Source organism: Ahaetulla prasina, chromosome 5 (assembly GCF_028640845.1).
Source record: "Ahaetulla prasina isolate Xishuangbanna chromosome 5, ASM2864084v1, whole genome shotgun sequence".
Taxonomy (NCBI): domain Eukaryota; kingdom Metazoa; phylum Chordata; class Lepidosauria; order Squamata; family Colubridae; genus Ahaetulla; species Ahaetulla prasina.
The window spans coordinates 81,568,261-81,588,910 of NC_080543.1; the positions used below are offsets into that span (position 1 = coordinate 81,568,261).

General features: G+C 45.0%; 1 protein-coding gene across 1 annotated transcript in view; it reads left to right on the forward strand.

Annotated features, from left to right (window-relative positions):
- Positions 1-20,650, forward strand: part of ADGRG2 (adhesion G protein-coupled receptor G2) — a 331,018-nt gene that overhangs the window by 176,393 nt on the left and 133,975 nt on the right. The window contains exons 7-9 of the mRNA XM_058186859.1: positions 691-738; positions 841-873; positions 9,437-9,478. Of these exons, the coding sequence (XP_058042842.1) occupies positions 691-738; positions 841-873; positions 9,437-9,478 (123 nt within the window). The remainder of the gene's footprint in view (positions 1-690; positions 739-840; positions 874-9,436; positions 9,479-20,650) is intronic.

The following is a 20,650-nucleotide window of genomic DNA, read 5'->3' on the forward strand; positions in this document are numbered from 1 at the left end:
AGTAAATATTTGAATAGAAAGGGAAAATACCAATTGAAATTAAAGAATCAAGAAAAATAAAAACAGGATTTGCATCTCTCACTGAATTTTTCATATGTTTTTAATCTTTAGAATTTTTCTCTAAACATTAGTTTAAAATTATAAATAATGCTAGTAGGCCTTTTGAGACCTGATGCCCTATATCAAGCTATATTTCACAGAGACCTACATTTGGTTTTTGTTTAGTGCCAGAGGCTGAAATGAGTAAATAAAGCAATGATGCAAAGAGTGTAGACATCACATTAACTGTCTTAGTGATAGTGCGAAATGGGTTAGGCCAAATGATGTAAAAGAAAGAAGTTGGGATTGACAATACCCCCAATTACCCCAGGAATTGGAAATTAAAATACTGTTGTAAACTTATTGTAAAATAATTTCAATACATTCCCTGCCTAAATATGGCAGAATATTGGCACTGTGTTTCGAGGGCATGACAAGAGAAGACCACAAAATACCAATTTAGGATTGAATAGCATTCACTGGTTGCAGGTTTGCTACTCAAACAGTTGACAAAGTTGTTCCCCAAACCATGACTGAGTTTATATGAGGAAGTTTGGAAAATTCACATTTCAGCTTACAAAAAATATAACATTATGGCTGCTTTTATTCACATGCTTTTTAAATAAATAAAACCAGTTTCTTTATTTACAGCAGATTCATCCATTGTCAGTTTTGTCACCTTTCCTAACAGTGCAACAGGCAAGATTTTCCTTAAAAAAATTGACATAGAGTAGGTTTCGTAATTATTACTTTTCTTCTCTTTTCACTATTGTATTAACTTTTGTGTTTTTGTATTTTTAGATTTGTCTTCATTTGGAATTGTGGATACTGCAGGTAAGAGTGGGTTGCTTATAATATTTATGTAGAAAACATCTTGTACCACTTTTAATTTAAGTAAAAATAGACTAAAAATTGTTTGGCTTAAAGCAGTATGGTACCATAGAATACTGAGGGAAGTCACCCGCCTAGAAGAATGAAATATTTTAGAAATATTAAAAAAGTCAGAATATTATATTTCCCTAAAGGAGAAACATGTTTTTAAAGGCAGAAAGCCCCCAAGTCTTTCTTAATAGCCCCAGCAGGACTGGGCCAACCTATCTACAAGACAAAAGACCTTCAGTTCCAGGGTGATGGGATTAAGACATGACCTTCCAGGATGTAATAGGATTAACCCACTAGCACCGAGCTCACTACATCTCCTAAGGACATTGCATCAGCCAAACTTCAACCAAGCTTGGCTCAGAAAAACTCCTAGAATTTGTACATGGCACCATGGGAGACTGACAACAGCCAATAGAATACATGTTCTTGCACAGGAACAGGAAGTTCAAGTTCAAAGCCCAAGAGAAGATATAACACCACTTCACATTTCTCTAATTTTTTATAAAATCTGTCATCTATCAAAACTCCAATTTCTCTCTTCTCTCTTTTATTTTTTGCCATCTTTGCCAATAACTTAGAATTTCTGTTACTAAATTCAAAAAAATTCCTATTTAAATATCTCAAATTTCTTTTTACCAACTCTGTATCCTCTTCTATCATTTTATTTCTTAACATATTAAGCTCCTGAAGAATTTTTTTTTCTTTAGTAAGCAAAAATTGATTTTCCAATTCTTTAATCTGGTTTTTATCTCTTTCCATTTTAATTTTATAATTTTTATATTTCCTACTTGATAATTTAATACTCTCCCCTCTAAACACCGCTTTCATCGCGTCCCAAACAATTTCAAATTTAACCTCCCCGTTATCATTTAATCTCCAACTTTCCTCCATTTTTTTAAGTATCCATTTTTTATCCTTTTCATTTTTATACAATTTCTCCTCATATCTCCAATAGCTTCTTTTTTTCTCAAAATTAAAATCTAAATCCACCATAACTTCTGCATGATCAGAATCTTTAAAAATTCCCACATCTACCTTGTCCACATTATTCAACAAATCTTTAGAAAGAAAAATATAATCAATTCTAGAATATGTATTATATATCTTAGAGAAAAAAGTATATACTCTTTCAATTCCTTTGACCTCTCTCCACACATCCACCACGCCGTTTCGAAGCATCCACGTATTTAAAATCCCCATTTTATTTGCTCCTCCACAGCGGTTGGGGTTAGTACTGTCTATTTTATCTCTGATTAAATTAAAATCCCCAGCCACAATTACTTTCCCTACACTTTCCTTCTCCAAAATTTTTGTTATTTTTTCAAGAAATTCTCTTTGTTTTTCATTCGGTAAATATAAATTAACAAGTGTCACTTTTTCCTCATTAAGATTTCCAACAATTATTACATATCTTCCATCCTCATCCAAAATTACCTGATGTTTTTCAAAATACACCCTATCTGATATCAGTGTTGCAACTCCTCTGGCTTTTGAAGTTCCAAATGCTTTTTCATATATTTGCATACCTTTTATATACCGTATATACTTGAGTATAAGCCGAGTTTTTCAGCACGTTTTTTGTGCTGAAAAACGTCCCCTCGGCTTATACTCGAGTATATACGGCTTATACTCGAGTTTTTTTTTTCTTCTTTTTTTCACATTATACCGGATGGCGCAAACTTGGCGGGCTTTTGCATTAGCGCGGGGAAGCCCTGCCGGTGCAGTGAGAGGGCGGGGCGGGGGAGCCGCCAGCCTTCTCGGCTGAGGGAGGGAGGGTTTCCCCGACCGGTAGCTGCCTCATTTCCCACCCTCGGCTTATACTCGAGTCCCCAGTTTACCCCAGTTTTTTGGGGTAAAATTGGGGACCTCGGCTTATACTCGGATCGGCTTATATTCGAGTATATACGGTACATTCTATTTGAATCTTCAGATTTCTGATGGGTTTCTTGTAAAAATAAAATATCTGGTAAATCTCTTTTAATCTTAAGTTCCAATCTTCTTCTTTTAATCTAGATGATAAAGGTATAAGATGTTATAAAAAATTAGAGAAATGTGAAGTGGTTAGAAACTTTTTTCAGAATCTATATTCAAAGAAATCAGTTAATCGGGGAAAATTGCAAAGCTATTTAGAAAAATATGCGGTGAAAATCGATCAAACATATAAGGAATTGATGGAAGAAGACATAACACAAGATGAGGTTAATGGAGTTATACAAAAAATAAAATTAGGGAAAGCTCCAGGTGAAGATGGATTACCTGCTGAGTTCTATAAAGAATTTAAAGAATTAATAATACCAAGATTGCAAAAATTATTTAATGGAATATTACATGGTGGAGAAGTACCTTCGTCATGGAATAGAACGGTGATATCCCTAATTCCTAAGCTAGATAAAGATTTAGAAAGGATTGAGTCCTATCGGCCCATTTCTTTAATTAATCAGGATGCAAAGATATTTACTGCTATTATAAGTAATAGATTAAATAGATTTATAGATAGATATATAAGTTACAACCAAGTAGGTTTCGTGAAGGGTAGATATATGAGTGATATTGTTAGAAGAGTATTAAATATTATAGATGTAGCTGAACATAATGGTGATAAAATTGGTATAATATCATTGGATATTTTTAAAGCTTTTGATTCCGTACAATGGGAAACTATTAAAGTAATTGTGGAGGCTTTAGGCTTCGGTAATAAGTTTATACATGTTATTTCAAAATTGTATCAAAAAAGCAGTGCAAGAGTGGTGAATGGAATATTAACTGAAGAGATAAAATTAGAAGCAGGTACGAGACAAGGATGTCCCTTGTCCCCAACATTATTTTTATTGGCTATGGAAATTTTGACAAAAATGATAGAAAAAGATGAAGAATTAGAAGGATATAAGGGGTATAAGATAAATTTGTATGCGGATGATACTTTAATTATTTTGAAAAATGTAGAGAAAGACCTGAAAAAGATATATAAGCATTTGAAAGAATTTGAGGAAATGACAGGTCTGAAAGTAAATTGGTCAAAGTCAGAATTATTGATGGATAGTAATGGAAATGAGTGCGAGAATATGCAAGAGCAATTTGGGATAAGGATTAAAAATACATTGAAATATTTGGGTATAGTGCTTTCACTCAAGGTTAAAGAATTGAAAAAACTTAATTATGATGTGGTGATTAATGAAATTGAGAAGAAGATAGACAAATATAAAATGTTAAAGTTGTCTTGGTTCGGTAGAATTGCAATGTGTAAGATGATGTTGCTGCCCAAGTTTAACTTTTTATTCGAGATGCTTCCGTTAAATTTGACAGAGAAGGATATTGAAGGATATCAGAAAAAATTGGATAAATTTTGTAATGGTGGGAAGAGACCTAGATTAGTGAAGAAAATGTGGTATCAAAATCAAAAGGAAGGTGGATTGGGAATCCCCAAATTATTTAATTATTACTGTTATGGTATCCGGATAGTGGTAAAAATATTTAAAGGTGAAGACAACTATTGGAGAGACTTAGAGTTAAGGGATATAGAGAAATTTGGATCAAGGTGGTTTTTAGATAAAGCAAATTCAAAATGTGTAATTAGAAGTTATTGGTTAAAGGGATTAAGTAAAATGTGGAATAAATTTGTTAAAATTTTAATTCCGGATATAATCTTTTTGGGGGAGACAATTGGAAATTGGCCGATTAAAAATAATATAAAGCGAATGAAGTGATTAAAGAGGAAAATATAGAAATTATTAGAGATTGGATAAAAGTTATGGAAAATGAAAGGAGGAATAAAGAAATTATTGAAAAATTAGGGTTAAGTTGGTTTGAAAAAATACAGATAGAAAAATGGATAAAAAAATTAAGGGAAAACTATTTGATAAATAGATGTGAAACTGAATTTGAATATTTAGTATCTCGGATTATGAAAGATGAAATTGGGCTAAAGGGACTCGTTAGTAGGGTTTATAAGATTATAAATTCTGATGAAAAATTACAAAGAGTGATGAGGACAAATTGGGAAAAAGATCTTAATATTGAAATACCAGATTGGAATGTGAATTGGAATAGTAGAATTATGAGAACTTTATCTATAAGGATTAAAGAGCATAATTATAAAGTTGTTTGAAATGGTATTTAACTCAGTAAAATTGTCACAAATGGATAAAAAAATTAGTAAAAAATGTTGGAGATGTGAGATGGAATTAGGGACTTATGAATATATGTGGTATAAATGTGATAAGGTTAAAAAGTTTTGGCAACAATTGGAGAAAATGATATTTGAAATGATGGGGAAAGTAATAACATTGAGAGTGGAAACTATATTATTATTGGTAATTAAGGAAATAGAATTAACAAAATATGAAAAAGAATTGATTAGAATTATGATTATAATAGGTAGAATTATAATAGCTAGATATTGGAAATTAGATGTGATTTTTAGAATAGAAGAGTGGAATTCTGAAATGTGGAAATTAGCCTTAAATGATAAATTGACATGTGATATTAAAATTAGAAGTGGTGTGTATAAAGAAGATATTTTCTGGAAGACTTGGAAACCATTTGTGGACTATGCGCTTGGAAAATTGGACGCTTCAGTACCTGTACCTCGAGAACGTGGATTTTGGCAATCATGAGGATATATCCGAAGACCCAAATCTTCCTTTTATGTATAGCACAAGGGTGTAATAATGTATTTTCTTTTTTGTTTGTTGAAAAAAATTTAAAAATAAAAATAATATAAAAAATAAAATAAAACACATTTGATTAAGATTTCATTTAAAAAAAAAAAGAGAAGATATAACATCCCCCCCCCATCTCAACTCCATGTGGTCAGCTGCAACAGAGAACCATGTGCTTGGTGATTCTGCTTCACCATTAAACCATCTTTCCAATCAGCCTCCATGCTTCCAGTGTCTTTCTCCTGGATTGGAACTGAACCAGATGGATATTTCTTCAACAATACCAATTTAAACAAAATACTAAATAATGCTGTAAACTGTCCTTTCAGGAAGAGAAATATTCAGGGTGATTCAGTGCAAACATTTTTTCTTGACAAACCATTATCAATATGATTTTAACAATCCTCAAAGGGCTAGGCTAGTATTTAACTATAATAAAATAGACCCAACTATATACAAGTATAACTGACATTGTTTAGTATAACAGAGGATTCCTGCCTTAAAGAACAAAGGAGATGGAATTAGGTTGATTGAATTATTACTGTAAAGCAGCAATTCAGTCAATAAATTTGGGTCTCCTTAAATGAGAGAAAAAAACAAAGGTATTATAAAGTTAATGGCACCGTCGTGCAATATTTTGAACAAGAGGAAATAAGAAAATTGCAGTGGAATTTAGAGAAAGAAAAGTGATATTTAAAGACAGAAAATAAAGTATAATCACACTTAGTTTTCTGGAAACTGAGCAAAGACAAAGAAAGTCTGAAAGATCTTACTAATTAAATTGCAGATCTTTAAAATGCTAACAGAGATATTTTCTTCATAAGGCTAAATTTCTGTTTGGCATATTCTTCAGACAAAACAGCCAAAGCCAAAGAAAAATATAAAATGGTGATAGAACATTTCTATAATAGCAAGGAAATTCTGCTTATTGTGTTTAGCAGGATAGCCAATCATCACAATCCAATATACAGTAAAATTGGGATGGTACACCATAATTGTTTGAAAAAGCCACAAGTCTCTTGGTAGAATGTTATTTTTCTTTAATGTGTTATTCTTTCAATATAAAGAATAGAAAAAAGGGGAAAACAGAAACATACACTACATCCAAAAAGGAAAAAGGAAACAAAATATATAAATTTATTTATTTATTTATTTATTTATTTAATCAAATTTTTATACCGCCCTTCTCCCGAAGGACTCAGGGCGGTTTACAGCCAGATAAAAAACAACAGAATAAATACAGAATAAAATAATATTTAAAAAGCTTATTCAATTTGGCCCGAATTAAAATAGCTTTAAAACAATAAAACCCACTAAAATTAAAACCAAATAAAATCTAAAATCCTATGCCAGTCCTGCACGGATGAATAAATATGTCTTCAGCTCGCGGCGAAAGGTTCTAAGGTCAGGAAGTTGGCGAAGTCCTGGGGGAAGTTCATTCCAGAGGGTGGGAGCCCCCACAGAGAAGGCCCTTCCTCTGGGGGCCGCCAATCGACATTGTTTGGCGGATGGCACCCTAAGGAGTCCCTCTCTGTGAGAGCGCACGGGTCGGTGAGAGGCAGTCGGTAGCAGTAGGAGCGCATGGGTTGGTGAGAGGCAGTCGGTAGCCATGAGCAGCTCCCTCTATCACCCGCGCAGCTGCATTCTGAACCAACTGGAGCCTCCGAGTGCTCTTCAAGGGGAGCCCCATGTAGAGAGCATTGCAGTAATCCAAGTGAGAGGTAACCAGAGCATGAGTGACCATGCATAGGGCATCCCGGTCAAGGAAGGGGTGCAACTGGCGAATCAGGCGAACCTGATAAAAAGCTCTCCTGGAGACGGCCGTCAGGTGATCTTCAAAAGACAACCGCCCGTCCAGGAGAACGCCCAAGTTGCGCACCCTTTCCATCGAGGCCAATGACTCGCCCCCAACAGTCAGCTGTACCAGGGTGCCGGCATCCACAGCCACTCCGTCTTGGAGGGATTGAGCTTGAGTCTGTTTCTCCCCATCCAGACCCGTATGGCTTCCAGACACCGGGACAGTACTTCGATAGCTTCGTTGGGGTGGCCTGGGGTGGAAAAGTACAGCTGTGTATCATCAGCGTACAGTTGGTACCTCACCCCAAAACCACTGATGATCTCACCCAACGGCTTCATATAGATGTTGAACAGGAGAGGCGAGAGAATCAACCCCTGCGGCACCCCACAAGTGAGGCACCTCGGGGTCGATCTCTGCCCCCCTGCCAACACTGTCTGCAACCGGTCAGAGAGATAGGAGGAGAACCACCAATAAACGGTGCCTCCCACTCCCAAACTCCCCAGCCGGTGCAGCAGGATACCATGGTCGATGGTATTGAAAGCTGCTGAGAGGTCTAATAGGACCAGAGCAGAGGAATAACCCCTATCCCTGGCCCTCCAGAGATCATCAACCAACGCGACCAAAGCCGTCTCCGTACTGTATCCGGGCCGAAAGCCGGACTGGAACAGATCTAGATAGACAGTTTCCTCCAGGTATTGGGGTAATTGACGTGCCACCACACTCTCTACTACCTTTGCCACAAAGCGAAGGTTGGAGACCGGACGATAATTTCCTAAAATAGCTGGGTCCAGGGAAGGCTTCTTGAGGAGGGGTCTCACCACCGCCTCTTTCAAGGCAGCAGGAAAAACCCCGTCCAACAACGAAGCATTAGTAATCCCCTGGAGCCAGCCTCGTGTGACCTCCTGCGTGGCCAGTACCAGCCAGGAAGGACACGGGTCCAGTAAACATGTGGTGGCATTCAACTTCCCCAACAACCTGTCCATGTCCTCAGGAGCCACAGGGTCAAACTCATCCCAAACAGTCTCAACAAGACGACTCTCCGACCTCTCACCTGGATCTACCCAGTTAATAAATGATACCCAATAAATTTAAATACCCAATAAATGAAATATATGAAACAATCCTTCAGCTCAGTAACTTAAACACACCATTAAACCGTAATGGATAGTGATAAATTAGATTAGATTCAATAAAGTGCCAGTTTAAAAGCACAAAGTGAACACATAGTTCAAGACTATAAATTTAGAGTCATGTTCTCTTCCCAGTATTGAAAAGTAATATTTCGTAACAATTAGTCCCACTTGTTAAATCCATAATTCTTGATATAGTTGTGTTCCACATTTTTGTATATCTAAGGGTTGGCCTTTCCATAGAAAATTCCTTAATATCTTGTCAGCCTTGTCAGTTAAATAACTTAATTCCTACATTTATTATTGTTAACATTATTAAAATAATTACATAGATTATTAATATATATTGTTGCATGGGCCCAGAGGCTGAAGATGATTGATAAGACTTTACAGCAAACAATGTCCAGAATCAACAGCATAGAAAGTCTAGAATCAACAGCACTTTATTGAGCATCAGACAAAGTTTATGTAGTTTCTCAGTTTCTCATTTCTCACCTAACATACGTGTTACTTCATTATTGGTTAATTGGTCTCCAAGGCACAATAATTGGTTAGTAATTACATCATTGGCTTTTCGTGTGTACGTGTTCATGTTAGAAAGCAAATGCAACAGTGTTTCAGGGCTACAACTTTGTTTCATCCTGTATTCTTGTATATGTTGGGAACGCTGCTTAAATGAGGTTTGCCATCCAAGATAAGAGCGCTACCCGCATTCCAAAACGCATACATGATGAACAACAAAATGTTAGCCCTTCACAAACCCTTCATATATTAATATTATATATAAAATAATATGTATATTAATGATATATTAGTGTATCTTTGTAAGTGAAAATCAATATTGCATAACAAAAAGTATAATTTTATATAACTCCAGAACTGTACATTATAATTTATTAAACATTATAAATCATTTCATTTTTCTTTAGAAACAACAAATATAATGGAACTTGACTTTTCAAAAATAGATGGTATGTTGTTTTTTATTATTATTATTGTTGTTGTTGTTGTTGTTATTGTTATTATTATTATTATTATTATTATACATAACACTGTGAATTCACTGCTAAATGCTTAGCTGGTTTTAGCCTTCATTCACATCAAATTCTTCCCAAGAATTTAGGATCTTTCATGTATCACTGTAATCTATGTGTGGATCGAAGCAGTGTGGCCTTTTGTAACTGACAAATGAAATCTTTTCCAATGCACATATTTTGTAAATAACTGCCATTGAAGGCTTTTTCCTATGGACCATGGTATTGCCACATCGACTATCCATATTTTCTTCTTTTCAACCACAGTTAAATCTGGAGTATTATATGCCAAAGCACCCACCCTCCTTAACACATTAACAACTGTCAATAAGAAAACAAAAAAAAAATCTGGATAGTGGACGTTGGAATATCTGGAGACAGGAAAAAGAAAAAGCAGTTTAACTAAATTTAGTTTACACCAACACCATTCACTATATCCCTTCATTTCTTTTTATCTTTTCAAATCATCCTTGAAGTCAGGAACTCTTGATTAGGACTCCACAATAAATCACAGTAAATCCTAACACTTCATAGTTTAGCTTAATTTCTTTTATTGGCTAAGAATAGACAGTCACAGCTCAGTAAATTCAGAATCTTTATTATACTGTAGATTAAAATAGTTGTAGTTAAAAAAGTTAAAATATTAAAATAGTGCAGTTGTAGGTGTACTGTACCCAAGTATTGATTGCCCACACATCATGGATTTAAACACAAAGTTTCTTCCACCTGCCTTTCTAAATTAAAAGTTAATTGGCATAGCACTTTGCAACCGTGAAGCTGAACAATTATTGAATGTTTCAGTAATGACTATTTCAAAAAGCCAGTTTCCACTTGCCAGTCTCCACTCTTATCACTCTATTCTCTTTTTGCCTCTCTCTCCTCTTCCTAATCTAGTAAATTCCATAATAATCAAAGAATTAACAGAATAATACAGTTGGAAGGAACCTTGCAGGTCTTCAAATGTAACCCCTTGCTCAAGCAGGAAACCCTATAACATTTCAGAAAAATGGCTGTCCAATCACTTCCTTAAAACCTCCATTGATAGATCATTCATGACTCCTAGAGGCAAGCCTTTCAGTGGTGGGTTTCTACCAGTTCGCCCCGGTTCAGGCAAACCGGTAGTGGCAGAGGCGGGACATCATCATGGATGCTCTGCGCATGTGCAGAAGCGCCGCTTGCAAGCGAAGTGAGCGCACCTGTGCACACTCACAGTTCTGAACTGGTAGTAAAGGTAAGTGGAACCCACACTGAAACCTTTCCACTGATTAATTGTTGTAACTGTCAGGAATTTTCTCTTTAGTTCTAGGTTACTTCTCTCCTTGGTTAGTTTCCATCCATGGCTTCTTGTTCTGTCTTCAGGTGCCTTGGAGAATAGTTTGACCCCATCTTCTTTGTCACAGCTCCTTAAATACTGAAACACTGCTATCACATCATCACTAGAATGAATGAATGAATGAAAGAAAGAAAGAATCAGTGAATGAAAGAAAGAAATTGTGAATCCCCATGAACAAAGGATATAGTTAAGACAATCTTTGGCTAGGTCACCATTAGAGTGGAATCCTACATCTGCATCTGTTTTTGTTCTAAACTAGCATTTGTTCCTTGATTCCACCCATCCAACTTCCCCAGAAGATAGGGGCAGTTTGATATTCAGTAAGTTAAATAAACTTTCCAAAACTATTCTGTGAATCATGCCTTCAGAAAATTTGTTGAATTAACAGATGAGTATCTCAGGGCAGAACAAAATGTGATCCACTGGAGAAGGAAATGGCAACCCACTCCAGTATCTTTGCCATGAAAACCTCATGGACAGGAAGAGGGGTGTGGCCAGCAAAGGTGACACAGCATGAATTCAGGGGCTCCTGAAGAACGCTGATATCCCAGCTGTTTAGGGGATTCCCTAGGGAATCATAGCTGTCTTGGAGAGACAGCGAAGAATGGGGGCACAGGCTGGTGTGAACAGGGAAGTCGCAAATTTCCTGGAGCGCTGGTATTTGCTTTCGATCCAGCAGCTGAGGAAGACAGCCATTAGGAGCTGTCAAAAACCGGGGCAGCCACACTGAAGGAGGAAAGAAAAAGAGCAATGCGATTATCTGGGTGAGAAACAAAAGTCTTGAAAACAAGATTCTTTTTATATTTTCATCTCTCAAACTTTAAAAAGATTTTTGAAAAGTTGGCAAAGAGGAGAGGGAAGGCAGATAAATAAGACTACCTCCCCACTTCCGGAACAGCGGCAGTAAAGCGGAAGCCAGAAATAAAAACTAACTAAAAACTAATCACAGTAAATTTATTATTTATTTATTTATTTATTATTTCAATTTTTATACCGCCCTTCTCCCAAAGGACTTACAGCCTGATAAAAACAACAGATACAAAAATTAAAAAACAGATTTAAAAGACTGATTCGAAATTGGCTGAAAATTCCAAAAACTAATAAAAACCCCATTAAAAACTATTAGGCCAGTCCTGCGCGATGGAATGAAAGAGTCTTCAGCTCGCGTCAGAAGATCTGGACGTCAGGGAGTTGGCGCATCCCTGGAGGTAGCTCATTCCAGAGGGCTGGGGCCCCCACAGAGAAGGCCTTCCCCTGGGGGGTCGCCAGTTGACATTGTCTGGCCGACGGCACCCTAAGGAGACCCTCCCTATGGGAGCGCACTGGTCGATGTGAGGCCACCGGTAGCAGCAGGCAGTCCAGTAAATAACCCGGTCCTATGCCATGGAGCGCTTTAAAGGTGGTAACTAACACCTTAAATTGCACCCAGAAGACCACCGGAAGCCAGTGCAGCCTGTGCAGGATAGGTGTTATATGGGAGCCTCAAGTTGCTCCCTGTTCTGTTTCCCTCCCCCAATACTCCCAACAAAGAGTCAGTCAAAGGCCTTCTCTTCTGATTTATTTACATAGATAAATGTCCTGGCCACGTCTACCCACGGGCTTGCCAAGTCTCTGGAGATAACGAGGAAATTATAGATAAGGCCAGAATTACTCACAAATATATTCTTCCCTCCTGTTCTGTTTCCCTTCCCCCAATACTCCCAGCAAAGAGTCCGTCAGAGGCCTTCCTTTTTTTTTCCTTTTATTTACATAGATACATGTCCTGGCCACGTCTACCCACGGGCCTGCCAAGTTTCTGGAGATAACGAGGAAATTATAGATAAGGCCAGAATTACTCACGAATATATTCTTCCCTCCATGAATTAGCTTGCGCCAAATCCATTGCTTTGTCCGAGACAAAAAACCAGGAAGTCCCGCCTCCTATTTATAGTCTCTGCAGATGTCACTGCATGACAATTATGACTTGGCTTTGTCCCAACTCTTCCGCTGCTGCGCACGTCGATCAAGCCTTCGTAATCTTGCGTCCCTCCAAAACTGTTCTTGGGGCGTTGCCAAATCAGAAGAAGGCCGGGAGAATCAGGCCTTGCCGGCCCCTCCCTTTGAGTGGGTGCCAGGGAGGAGAGGGCTCAAGAGAAGCAGGGCTTGCCAGGTCTTCTCCCTCATTTTCTGAATCATCCGAGTCCAGGAGTCTGGGTCCAGGAACCTGGGTCACAACACTATCCTCACCGCAGGGCCCTTCCCCGGGCTGACGATCGATGCGGTCGGGCTGGGTTCTGCTCATGGAAGGCCTGCACCAGGTCAGGGCATGAACGCCGGAGGCATCTACCCAGGAGAAATCAGTCCCGTATCCCTTCCACGCGATCAAATATTGAAACGACCCTTTAGCCAGCGAGAGTCTCGTGACGCTGTGGACTTCAGATTCCTCCGACCCGCCCTCGGCGACAGTGACGGGTGCTGTTGGGCACCAAGGGGACTCGGTGTGGCCTCAGGAACCAGAAGGGACCGGTGAAAAACGGGGTGGATCCGCATGGATCGTGGCAGGGTCAGTCGGTAGGCTACCGGGTTGATGACTGCCTCGACAGGGAACGGGCCGATGAATCGGTGGTCCAACTTCTTTACCGGCCGGTCGGACGGGAGGTGTTTGGTGGAGAGCCACACCCGGTCTCCAACTGCCAGCGGGGGCGTTGCCCGTCGGGAGCGGTCAGCGGACCGTGTGTAGTCCTCCTTTGCCCGATTCAGCTGCTGACGTACCAACTGTTGGACCGCATGCAATTCCGTCAGGAAGGTCTGCGTTTCGGGAACAGGAGAGTCCGTGGTGCCAGAGGGAAGAGCCGCGGATGGTCACCCACATTGGCAAAGAACGGGGTCATCTGAGTAGAGGTGTGCTGAGAGTTGTTAAAAGCAAACTCCGCCAGAGACAGGTAGTCGGCCCAGTTGTCCTGTTGCTGGTTGATGAAGCAACGGAGATACTGTTCCAGTATACCGATGACCTTCTCTGTACCCCCGTCGGTCTCCGGATGGTGCGATGGCGACAGACATACCTGCACCTCCAACGCGCCATCAGGCTCTTCCAGAAGCGGGCTGTGAACTGAACTCCGCGGTCCGAAACCACCCTGTCCGGTAGACCATGGAGGCGGAAGATGTGCTGCAGAAAGAGGCGGGCGTTTTGCGGCTGTGGGCAGTCCGCGGCATGGGATGAAGTGTGCCATCTTGGTGAGCATGTCCACCACCACCAGCACCGTGGTGAACCCAGAGGACGGCGGCAGGTCTGTCAGGAAATCCATAGAGATCGCCCCCCAGGGTCTGTCGGGTGTCGGCAAGGGTTGGAGGAGCCGGGGGCCCCGTGGCGGTCTTGGCTTGCCGGCACGGTACGCAGGATGTCACGTAGGCATGTATATCATGCCGCACTGGGCCACCAAAAGGTCCGTGTCACCAGGTGGAGGGTCTTGAAGAACCCAAAATGTCCTGCTGCAGGGTTGTCGTGGCACTGGGTCATGACGAGGGCTCGGAGTGGTCCTGTGGGTACATATAATCGCCCCCGAAACTTGAGTAAGTCCTCCTCCAAGGTCCAAGGAGACGTGGGGCCCACCTCCGCTCTCCTTTGCTGCGACCAGGCGTCCTGGCGCTGCGCCTCGCACCTGGGCCCGCAAGTCCACTGGCTCCGTGCTGCGGCCAAGGCTTCTGCCGGCAGCACTGTCCGTGGAGGAAGGGGTCCTGGCGCAGAGGTACTCTGGCTTGCGGACAGGGCATCCGCCCTCCGGTTGTGACCGCTGGGAATGTAGGTCACGCGGAAGTTGAACCGGCAAAACAACGACCACCGGATCTGCCGCTGGTTTAACTTCCGAGCTGTGGTGAGGTGCTCGAGATTCCGATGGTCCGTTCGGACCTCCACCTGATGTCGGGCCCTCCAGATGGTGTCGCCAAGCCTCGAATGCAGCCTTGATAGCCAGCAACTCTTTTCCCAGATAGTGTAGTTGCGCTCGGAAGGTTGAGTTTCCGGGAGTAGTAAGCGCAGGGAAAAGTGTGCCACCATTCGCCGGAGCCTGTAGCAGCACCGCTCCCAGAGCCACATTGACGCGTCGTTTCCACCACAAAAGGCGGAGCGGGTCGGGATGCCTCAGGACGGGTTCCGTGACGAAGGCTTTCTTGAGGGCTGTGAATGCTTCTTGCTGCGGGGACCCCACCGAATGCAACCTTCTTCCTGAGGAGCTGGGTAAGTGGAGCTGTCAGTGTGGCGAAGCCGGGATGAAGGTCCGGTAGTAGTTGGCGAAGCCCAGTAGGCGCTGAACATCCTTCACCCGACGAGGGCTTCCCAGCTACACAAAGCTTCTACTTACATGGGTCCATGGCTATGCCCTCGGGCGAGATGATATGCCCGAGGAATTCTATGGAAGTCCGGAAGAAGACGCATTTCTCCAGCCGCATTGAGTTGTTGCTCCAAGCGTTGCAGAACCAGACTGACGTGTCGAAGGTGGCTTTCCTGGACCGGGAGTAAATCAGGATGTCGCCGAGGTAGATAACCACGAACCGATCCAACATGTCTCGAACACGTCGTTCATGAAGTGCTGAAAAACGGCGGGAGCATTGGTCAACCCAAATGGCATGACAGTGTATTCGTAGTGTCCGTATCGGGTGCCGAATGCCGTCTTCCATTCGTCTCCTTCTCGTATCCGCACCAGGTTGTAGGCCCCCCGGAGATCGAGCTTGGTGAAGATCGTGGCCTCCGCAACCTTTCCAGTAGCTCCGGGATGAGCGGCAGGGGTAGCGATTCCGCACCGTAATGGCGTTAGCCGGCGGTAATCACAGCATAGGCGCAAGTCCCTGTCTTCTTCTTCACAAGAGGACCGGGGCCGAGAGAGGGACTTTGAAGGCGGATGAACCCTCGGGCCAGGTTTTTGTCCAGGAAGTCCCTGAGGGTGGCCAACTCGGGCACCGACATGGAATACAGGCGTCCCACAGGCAGTGGTGCGTTGGGCAGAAGGTCCACGGGGCAATCGTAGGGCCGATGCGGGGGTAGTCGGTCCGCCTCCTTCTCGCTGAACACGTTGGCGAAGTCCGTCAGCTCAGGAGGCAAGGTGATGGCAGTGGTGGGACGTTCTGGCCGACACAGGTGTGGCGGATGTGATCGACGCACTGCAGACTCGGGAAAGAAATGGCGTTCCGCGACCAGGCCACCTGAGGATCGTGGGTCCGAAGCCAGGCCAACCCAAGGACCAAGGGAAAATGAAGGTCCGCCGTGACATAAAACTGGATCACCTCCTCATGGTCCCCAATAGCCAGGCGCAAAGGCTGGGTGGCAAATTTAATGGGGCCGGACACCAGTTCTCGCCATCAATTGTCTCTACCCGCATCGGAGGGTCTACCGGAACCACGGGGACCGCAAACTGGGTCACAAAGGCCTGGTCCATAAAGTTTGTTGTGGCCCCTGAGTCCACCAGCGTATGCGCCTGGAGCCCGTCCGACTGGTTCCCCAACCATATCTGTGTGTCCAGAATCAGATGCCGAGGGGGCCCAGAGTCTACTTCCGCAACGTCCAGTGGGGGCTTAGTACGTGCCCGACCTAGGGTTTCCCCGAGGTCGGGCCTGCTCCGTTTCCCGATTGGTCACGCTGTGATTCGGGGACCGGCGTGCGTGGCCCCCTTCACTTTCTGGGGCAAGAAGCGCGTGGCGGGCTCCCCACAGTACAGGCACAATCCCCTTGGCGCCCGGTTCCGCCTCCTGGGCTGTTAGGCGAGGTCTGGCCGCTCCCAACTCCATGGGCTCTTCCGCAGCGGTTACAAAGCGTGGGGCGACCCTGGGTGCTGGTGGTGCAGGAAGTGGGGTGCAGATGTCGACGGAGGGTCCCGGGGTGCGACGGGACGGTCGCCGCTGCAGACGGGCATCGAGGCGGAGACAAAGGGCACCAAGTTGTCGAGGGTCCGCGCGCCCACGCGGGCCAGCTCGCCTTGCAATTCCTCTGAGAGTCCCTCCTGAACGCGCCCACCAGCGCTGCATCATTCCAGTCAGAGTCCTGGCACAAAAGACGAAATTCGGCGATGTACTCCTGCAGGCGTTTCCCTTGACGGAGTTCCTTAAGGCGCCTGGTTGCCGTCAGCATTGAACGGGTCCTCATACATGGTGCGAGGTGCTGCCAAAACGCTGTTGGTCCGCCAGCAGGGGCTGTCCTGGAGCAAGAGGGCGTGGCCCATCAAGCAGCCGAGCCGGAAGAAGGTTAATCACGAAGGCCACCTTAGCCCGGTCGTCTGGGAAATCCTCTGGCCTCATAGCCATGTAGAGCTGGCACTGTCCCAAGAAGGTCGGGAACATCTCAGGCTGCCCAGAAAACTTATCCGCACGGTTATCGGGCACTGCACGAGGAGGAGGTGGGAGGATGGGGGCTGCAGGCACATTCCTGGCAGCAAGTTGGCCTGCCAAGTGAGCCACTTGCTGCTGGAGCTGTTGATTAGCCGCTGTAGCTGCTCTAACTGCTGCTGTACCTGCTGATCCATCTTTGGTGGAAGATGTTTTAGTCAGGTCTCGGACAAAATGTTCTGTTTCCTTCCCCAATACTCCCAGCAAAGAGTCCGTCAGAGGCCTTCCTTTTTTTTTCCTTTTATTTACATAGATACATGTCCTGGCCACGTCTACCCACGGGCCTGCCAAGTTTCTGGAGATAACAAGGAAATTATAGATAAGGTCAGAATTACTCACGAATATATTCTTCCCTCCATGAATTAGCTTGCGCCAAATTCATTGCTTTGTCCGAGACAAAAAACCAGGAAGTCCCGCCTCCTATTTATAGTCTCTGCAGATGTCACTGCATGACAATTATGACTTGGCTTTGTCCCAACTCTTCCGCTGCTGCGCACGTCGATCAAGCCTTCGTAATCTTGCGTCCCTCCAAAACTGTTCTTGGGGCGTTGCCAAATCAGAAGAAGGCCCGGGAGAATCAGGCCTTGCCGGCCCCTCCCTTTGAGTGGGTGCCAGGGAGGGAGAGGGCTCAAGAGAAGCAGGGCTTGCCAGGTCTTCTCCCTCATTTTCTGAATCATCCGAGTCCAGGAGTCTGGGTCCAGGAACCTGGGTCACAACACCTCCATTGATACAGTTTGCCCGCGCAAATTCACTGCTTTGTCCAAGACAAAAAACCAGGAAGTCCCGCCTCCTATTTATAGTCTCTGCAGATGTCACTGCATGACCATCATTCCTTGGCTTTGTCCCAACGCTTCCTCTGCCGCGCGCGCCGGTCACGTCTGCGCAGTCTTGCATCACTCCAAAATTGTTCTTGGGGCGTTGCCAAATCAGAAGAAGGCTCGGGAGAATCAGGCCTTGCCGGCCCCTCCTCCTCCCTTTGGGTGGGTGCCAGGGAGGGAGAGGGCCCAAGAGAAGTAGGCCTTGCCAGGTCTTCTCCCTCACTTTCTGAATCATCCGAGTCCAGGACTCCGGGTCCAGGAACCTGGGTCACAACACTATCCCTCACTGCAGGGCCCTTCCCCCGGGGCTGACGATCGGGATGCGGTCGGGCTGGGTTCTGCTCATGGAAGGCCTGCACCAGGTCAGGTGCATGAACGTCGGAGGCATCTACCCAGGAGAAATCAGTCCCGTATCCCTTCCACGCGATCAAATATTGGAAACGACCCTTCAGCCAGTTGGAGTCTCGTACGCTGTGGACTTTGTATTCCTCCGACCCGTCCTCGGCGACAGTGACGGGTGTTGTTGGGCACTGAAGAGGACTCGGTGTGACCTCAGGAACCAGAAGGGACCGGTGAAGGATGGGGTGGATCCGCATGGATCGTGGCAGGGTCAGTCGGTAGGCTACCGGGTTGATGACTGCCTCAATAGGGAACGGGCCGATGAATCGGTGGTCCAACTTCTTTACCTGTCGGTCGGACGGGAGGTGTTTGGTGGAGAGCCACACCCGGTCTCCGACCGCCAGCGGGGGCGTCGCCCGTCGGGAGCAGTCGGCGGACCGTTTGTAGTCCTTCTTTGCCCGATCCGGCTGCTGATGTACCAACTGTTGGACCGCATGCAATTCCGTCAGGAAGGTCTGCGTTTCAGGAACAGGAGAGTCCGGTGGTGCCAGAGGGAAGAGCCGCGGATGGTACCCCACGTTGGCAAAGAACGGGGTCATCTGAGTAGAGGTGTGCTGAGAGTTAAAAGCAAATTCCGCCAGGGACAGGTAATCGGCCCAGTTGTCCTGCTGCTGGTTGATGAAGCAACGGAGATACTGTTCCAGGATACCAATGACCTTCTCTGTACCTCCGTCGGTCTCCGGATGGTGCGATGATGACAGACACACCTGCACCTCCAACACGGCCATCAGGCTCTTCCAGAAGCGAGCTGTGAACTGAACTCCACGGTCCGAAACCACCCTGTCTGGTAGAACATGGAGGCGGAAGATGTGCTGCAGGAAGACACGGGCCGTTTTTGCAGCTGTGGGCAGTCCGCGGCATGGGATGAAGTGTGCCATCTTGGTGAGCATGTCCACCACCACCAGCACCGTGGTGAACCCAGAGGACAGCGGCAGGTCTGTCAGGAAGTCCATGGAGATCGCCCCCCAGGGTCTGTCGGGTGTCGGCAAGGGCTGGAGGAGCCCGGGAGGGGCCCCCGTGGCGGCCTTGGCTTTCCGACATGGCATGCAGGATGTCACATATGCATGTACATCATGCCGCACTCGGGGCCACCAAAAGGTCCGTGTCACCATATGGAGGGTCTTGAAGAACCCAAAATGTCCTGCTGAAGGGTTGTCGTGGCACTGGTCATGACGAGGGCTTGAAGTGGTCCTGTGGGCACGTATAATCACCCCAAAAACTTGAGTAAGTCCTCCTCCAAGGTCCAAGGAGACGCAGGGCCCACCTCCGCTCTCCTTTGATGCGACCAGGCATCCTGGCGCTGCACCTCTCGCACCCGGGCCCGCAATTCCACCGGTTCCCATGCTGCGACCAAGGCTTCTGCCGGCAGCACCGTCCATGGAGGAAGGGGGTCCTTGGAGCAGAGGTACTCGGGCTTGCAGGATAAGGCGTCTGCCCTCTAGTTGTGACCGCTTGGAATGTAGGTCACGCGGAAGTTGAACCGGGCAAAAAACAACGACCACCGAATCTGCTGCTGGTTCAACTTCCGAGCTGTGGTGAGGTGCTCGAGATTCCGATTGTCCATTCGGACCTTCACCTGATGTCGGGCCCCCTCCAGATGGTGTCGCCAAGCCTCGAATGCAGCCTTGATAGCCAGCAACTCTTTTTCCCAGATGGTGTAGTTGCGCTCGGAAGGATTGAGTTTCCGGGAGTAGTAAGCACAGGGAAAAAGTGTGCCGCCATTCGTCGGAGCCTGTAGCAGCACCGCTCCCAGAGCCACATTGGACGCATCTGTTTCCACCACAAAAGGCCGGAGCGGGTCGGGAAGGCTTTCTTTCTTTCTTGAGGGCTGTGAATTGGGCAGAAGGTCCACGGGGCAATCGTAGGGCCGATGCGGGGGTAATCGGTTTGCCTCCTTCTCGCTGAACACATCGGCGAAGTCCGTCAGCTCAGGAGGCAAGGTGATGGCAGGGGTGGGGACGTTCTGGCCGGCACAGGTGTGGTGGATGTGGTCGACGCACTGCAGACTCGGGAAAGAGATGGCGTTCTGCGACCAGGCCACTGAGGATCGTGGGTCCGAAGCCAGGCCAACCCAAGGACCAAGGGAAAATGAAGGTCCGCCGTGACATAAAACTGGATCGCCTCCTCATGGTCCCCAATAGCCAGGCGCAAAGGCTGGGTGGCGAATTTAATGGGGCCAGACACCAGTTCTCATCCATCAATTGTCTC